This window comes from Ovis canadensis, chromosome 7, assembly GCF_042477335.2.
Source record: "Ovis canadensis isolate MfBH-ARS-UI-01 breed Bighorn chromosome 7, ARS-UI_OviCan_v2, whole genome shotgun sequence".
Taxonomy (NCBI): domain Eukaryota; kingdom Metazoa; phylum Chordata; class Mammalia; order Artiodactyla; family Bovidae; genus Ovis; species Ovis canadensis.
The window spans coordinates 14713756-14719755 of record NC_091251.1 but is presented as its reverse complement, the minus strand read 5'-3'; the positions used below and the strand labels follow the sequence as shown (position 1 = coordinate 14719755).

At 41.4% G+C, this 6000-nt stretch overlaps 1 protein-coding gene across 3 annotated transcripts in view; it reads right to left on the bottom strand.

Annotated features, from left to right (window-relative positions):
* Nucleotides 1-1113: 1113 nt before the first annotated feature.
* Nucleotides 1114-6000, bottom strand: part of NREP (neuronal regeneration related protein) — a 32854-nt gene continuing 27967 nt past the window's right edge. For all 3 annotated transcript variants that reach the window (XM_069595276.1, XM_069595275.1, XM_069595277.1), the window contains one exon: nt 1114-2860. In XM_069595276.1, the coding sequence (XP_069451377.1) occupies nt 2735-2860 (126 nt within the window). In that variant the 3' untranslated portion in view covers nt 1114-2734. The remainder of the gene's footprint in view (nt 2861-6000) is intronic.

Sequence of the window (6000 nt, the reverse complement as noted above, 5' to 3'; positions counted from 1 at the left end):
CTAAGGAGGAAGTAGTAACCTCGGGTGGGATTACCAAAACAGTGTAGCCCCATTTAAAAATTTTCTTCCAAGTTGAGCAAATTCCGATTCTCTGGTAGGCAGTTGAAATTTTTTCTAGTAGGCAATTTTGCCCTAAAGCTCCTTTCTCTTAATAAGATTAAACATTAAGATAAAATAAGAATCTTAACCAAAATCTGAGATATGCATTAATTTCAAAAGTAACTCCCCAATTTAAAATCCCTCCTGACACAAACAGAGGTGTCAAGAACCAAGATTCCCCAGACAGCATCTGATCCCCTTTCTCCAAAGCCTGAACTCCCAGCTTGGGGCAATGCTACCGCTGGCTCCTCTCCTCATCCCAGTGAGCTCTGGCTCTTAGAGATCTACTCCTTAGCCCCTGTTCTGGTGAAACCCAAATAGCTAAACCCTACCGGTCAATTTAACAACTTGTTTTAGTACGTAAACCCAAATGAAGTTTCACAGATAATAGATGAGGAGGGACCAGCTGGCATTTCTCATACACAGGGAGAGAATAAATTCCCTGAATCGTTGGGTTTCAGCATTCCAGGACACATCCAGAAGGTTCTGGTGATGCTTATCTTATCATTTGCTAGATTACGGGTAGCTGGGTACATGTGAATTCACGACTTAAAATTCTATCTCAAAATTCTACCCACTTACAAGACTTTTCTTATACATTTATACATTTTTGTGTGTATGTGCAAATATTCCATGAAGAAGCAAGGTTGGGTATCTTTTGGTACAGGTAAAAAACACCACAGAGTAAGTCTTTATGGCAAGGGCAAAAAAGAATGTTTTGAGGTGTGAGAGAGTGCACGGAAAGAGAAAAACAAAAGTACAGAAATAAAAGGGTCTTGGTTTAATCCTCCTTTGTATCCATAGGCAGCGCTACAAATACCATCCCAATAAGCCGTTGCCTAGGCCCTCATCTCATAAAACCCTCAGAAGGGAAAATGCATGAAAGGCAGAGCTGATTCTATCTCTTTTGATATCTGCCCTTGGATCTACTTTTGGGTCTCTGAGAGCACACGAATTAACATGAGACAGTGAAAGTATTCCAAAGTAGGCCTTTCCAATGATGAGCCAAGCCAGTTACCATACAGCTTGCATATTTATTGAACAAATACTACTAAAATAGCTAAAATACATTGGGTACTTGTCGTGAGTGCATCAGTAAAGATCACATTGTTACAAAAGCCTGCATATTCAGCAGTACACAACTGCAACTCTACGTAAATGCCACAGATGCAGAATACTGTTTTCTTGCTCTATTTACACAGCGGAAATACCTACTCTAACAAAGGAGGTAGGGGGCAAATGCACAGGAAACTCAGGCCAATGGGGAGCGAGGAGAGAAGGAAGAAGTGCAGCGCATGCGTCAGTCGACGTGTAACAGTCAGAAGCGGAACAGTTCAGAACAAAGCCTGCCCTGTCAAAGGAAGAGCTAAAAGACAGTTATATAAAAATCAAGGTGGGCTTTCAGACTGGCTAACACAACAACATTCCATGAGTTGATGGTATTGTCTGATTGTATTTTTGTTTATCCATTTCATTGGGAGCAAAGACAAAAATGTAAAATCTACACCTTGCTTATCAGGACTGTTGAAAAAGAGTGCTCTGCCTTTAAAAAAAAATTTTTTTTTTTGGTAAAGACATTTTCTTCAACCTAATTTTTGGGAAAGGTGTAACTTTCATGTTCCTACTGAAATGCTAATTTTTTTTTCCCCCAGAGGGCATTTATAAAAAGAAAAAAAAAATTTGCCCCTTTCCCCCTGAATATTTTTTCAAACGAAAGAACCAAAAGAGACACCTAAAAACGCCTGTCAAATTATTGCTGTTCGTTCACTAAGTGAGGCAGGCGAGGCTACCGGAAGGAAGGGGTCTGGTAAGGAAATTACAGTTTTGTGATTGCTCCCGCTACAGTGACTGCGCGTCCGGGAGTGCCAGCCCGGGAGACGGGCGCCTCCTGCTCTGCGGCGGCACTCGCTCAACCTACAGCGCTGAAGAAGAAAGCCACACTGAAGACACAGGACAAGTCAATCCAGTCTAGAGAACGACATTCAGGGAGACAGAGTACCAACACCTTCTTAGAACATGAAAATAAAAACTAACTCCATCAGAGCTACCTCGCCAAGGAGCATGTTGAAAGTCCAAAATAGCACCATTCATCAGTGTCTCGGGCCCTGTGGCAGCATCTCGGTCACTTACCACAAGGAAACAATGAGTTTCAAACTACTGCTATACATCAAAAGAGTACATGGATAAAATATAGAGATATACAGACAGTTGATGAACATAAACTACTAGGCTTGTTACATCTAAATGAAAAAAAAAAAAGGGGGGGGGGACTCTCAGCCTCTGCAAGAGCAGTCAGGAGCTGTGTGAGTGAAAAGGCAGAAGTGGACCGGTTGTGTGAGAGCGGAGAGAGTTTGAGTTGTGGAAGACGTCGTCGTAGCGAACCAGGCCTGAAGGCCCACCTGTAAGGGTTGTAAACGTGGATTCACAGTGTGAAATTCGGAGCGTTTTCACTTGAGTCAGAATGATTAAAAACTGGTTTGATGATACCTATTTGTCCACTGTACAATCTCTAAAGCAAGGCTCAGAGTCCCATAGTTTCTTCTTATACTTGATGATTTACACAGAAAAAAATCCCATATATGATACCATGACCTCATCAATACCCATACACCATATGTAATACAAATGGAGGTGATTAAAAAGAGTGGAGGTAACTGGTTCCTGGGGAGTGGAGTGCATGGCTGCCAAGTGGAGTCAGGGAGGCAGCCCCGACCTCGCCATCCTTCTTGCGGTTCACCTCCTTCGGGACAGGAAGTCTTCCCTGAAGGGCACACAGACAGACAGACACAGAAAGAATCACACTGAGTCATGCTTTGAAAACCATTTGAACATTTTTGCTTCTTCCTCCCAACTTTTATCCTTGAAGTCCCAACAGTTTGCAGAGTTTACATATTAAACACAGTTCACCTGAATGTAAATATTAGGTCTGTGAGGGCATGAAGTAATTAAACACTAGCTACCTTGGCTGCAGTAGAATCAAGTGCTTTTCTAAGGGCTGAGCCCAGCCATGTGGGAGGCAGCATTCCCCAAAGTCAGGATTCTACAGACAGTCTCTGAGATCAAATATGGCCTGACAGAAGGCTGGGTGAGAAGTGTTCCTAGGAGTGTTAATGCTTTGGGGTGTTTTTTTTTTTTTTTAAGAGTTGAATGGCTGTGGTGGAAAGGGATAATTGTTTTATAATACATAGTAAAAATATTTAAAGCATATCACAACTGCAACAAATATAATTTATGAACATTTTATTCTAGAAGCAAGTGGCCCAGGCCCTACAGGCCTTACAGTGAGGACCAAAAGTGGGCGCTAAAGACAGGCGAGTGTTTGGGAGGGAAATCATGTGGGCGGGGGCTGGGGAGGCGACGAGAGGGAAACCAGGGCCAGAGAGCGGGAGACTCAGCTAGTTGGGACTGACGGCAGCTCTTCTAGTCTATCCTCACAATCCTGATGGGCGAGGATTTGTGTATCTGACTAGGAGAACCCAAATACACTGTGACTGAGGACCCACTGAGCGCCCACAGGGAGGAGATCCCCACCACAATCAAACAGCAGGAGGACAGGACAAGGGGGCCCATCTACCCAAGCGATGACACAAAATAAAGGTCTTATCAAAACCAGATGTTATGCCCCACTCAGGAATGAAAACAGTGAACGTATGGCAAGAGTCTCTTTTAGCCTAACGATTAAGTACAGGAATTTTCTAGAGGAAAAAAAAAATCCATTATGGTTTTACAAGATCTGTTGGGATTTTTTGTTGTTGTTGTTTTCTTTTTGTTAAGGCCACATGTTCTAAAAGGATAGTTATAATAAGCCAATTTGACTGGACATAGGTACTTGGGTTAAAGTGATAATCATGCTTTGTAATTTACAAATTACCATATTTGAATCTTTTTAAGAAACTCGACATTCAAAAAACTAAGACCATGGCATTCGGTTCCATCACTTCATGGCAAATAGATGGGGAAACAATGGAAACAGTGACAGAATTTATTTTCTTGGGCTTCAAAATCACTGCAGACGGTAACTGCAGCCTTCAAATTAAAAGACACTTGCTCTTTGGAAGAAAAGCTATGACCAATGTAGACAGCATATTAAAAATCAGAGATATTACTTTGCTGATAAAGATCCATCTAATCAAAGCTATGGTTTTTCCAGTAGTCATGTATGGATGTGAGAGTTGGACCATAAAGAAAGCTGAGCACCAAAGAATTGATGCCTTTGAACTGTGGTGTTGGAAAAGACTCTTGAGAGTCCCTTGGACTGCAAGGAGATCAAACCAGTCAATCCTAAAGGACATCAGTCCTGAAAATTCATTGGAAGGACTGATTATGAAGCTGAAGCTCCAATACTTTGGCCACCTGATTCAAAGAACTGACCATTGGAAAGACCCCGATGCTGGGAAAGATCGAAGGCAGGAGAAGACGACGACGACAGAGGGTGAGATGGTTGGACGGTATCACCAACTTAATGAGTTTGAGAAAGCTCCAGGAGTTGGTGATGAACAGGGAAGCCTGGCAAGGTTCAGTCCCTGGGGTTGCAAAGAGTTGGACATGACTGAGCGGCTGAACTGAAGAATTCAGAAATCAGAGACACCCAAACAACTTGAAACCAAATTGTTCAGTTCACTCAGCAACCGCAGAGTGAACTAAATGTAACAGAGAATTCAGCTTTACGAAGTTTTATTTACCGTACAGAGTTCTCATATTAAACATCTGTTTTATATAAACTTTAAAAAAAAAATCTCAGAGTTTTAGAGCATGTAACATTTTCAGAATGTATATAAAATCCACTCTGTATGTACTTTAATGCTCCAGTCTTAGTCTGTGATTTAGAGGTTGTTTTGGTATCATTAAATGCCAAAAGGGCCAAACCAGAAAATTAAAATTTTATTCATCATTTACATGTCCTAAAGGATCCAGAAAAATATCCAAAAGCATTATATCAAGCAATTCCTTTCTTTTGTGAAAATAACTTCAATTTTGAAATTTTGGTATGCAATCCCACTATTTAAAAAAGAAATCCACTGAAACCCGATGTCTTTAAAATAATGTTTGCTTCTCTTCTTGTGTCAGCCAGTCAGCATCACAGTTCTGGATATGACAAACAAGTTTTAGACAGATGAAGAATTCAATGCTAACTGTCATAGGCCTAGAAAAGGAAATCAAAAGTTCCTAACACGCTTCACTTAACATCACGGCTGGCCTTAAAACTGCCTACTTCAGACTTGCTCCCAAGTGAATGCACAGAACACCAGTCGGTCTTCATATGTGTCAGCCCTGCTACTCTCATATTTCCATGAAAAAACAAAAATCAAAATGGATGGGAGATGGGTGGGAGCTGGGTGGGATATGGGTAATTTGGAAAGAAGTTCTTCCAGGAAAACAAAATTCGAAGGAGATTCTATTTGAATTTACCATTTTTTAGTATTTACTTTCTCTCTTTCAAGACCCCCAAATATTCAGATGTATCCTGCCTTCATTATTCACATTCTGCATGCCTACTACGGACTGAACATTCTATTAGATTTTAAGGCAACAGAGACAAAAGCAGCCCCTCCAGCCTGTCCTAAAATTAACATGCTATGTGGGAGCCACCCAAGTGACTGGGGGACAGCAGAGCAGTGGTGACAAGCCTTGCAGGGAGTTCTGATATGAGACACCCTGGGGAGCTTCTGGGGAGCTAACGTTCTGTGCATCCTCCCTTTGGAGGCTGGAATTCACTAGATTTCAGTCCCTACCTCCTATTCATTCATAAAAAGAGAGAGAGAGAGAAAGAAAAAGATATCTTTGTACCTATTGAAAGAATTTCAAGCTTCTGCAACAAGAGAAGGAGGTATTTCAAAGAGGAGACAGGAAGATGTCTTATTTCTACAGGTTAGACCTTGGGAGAATTTTATGCAAAAATTG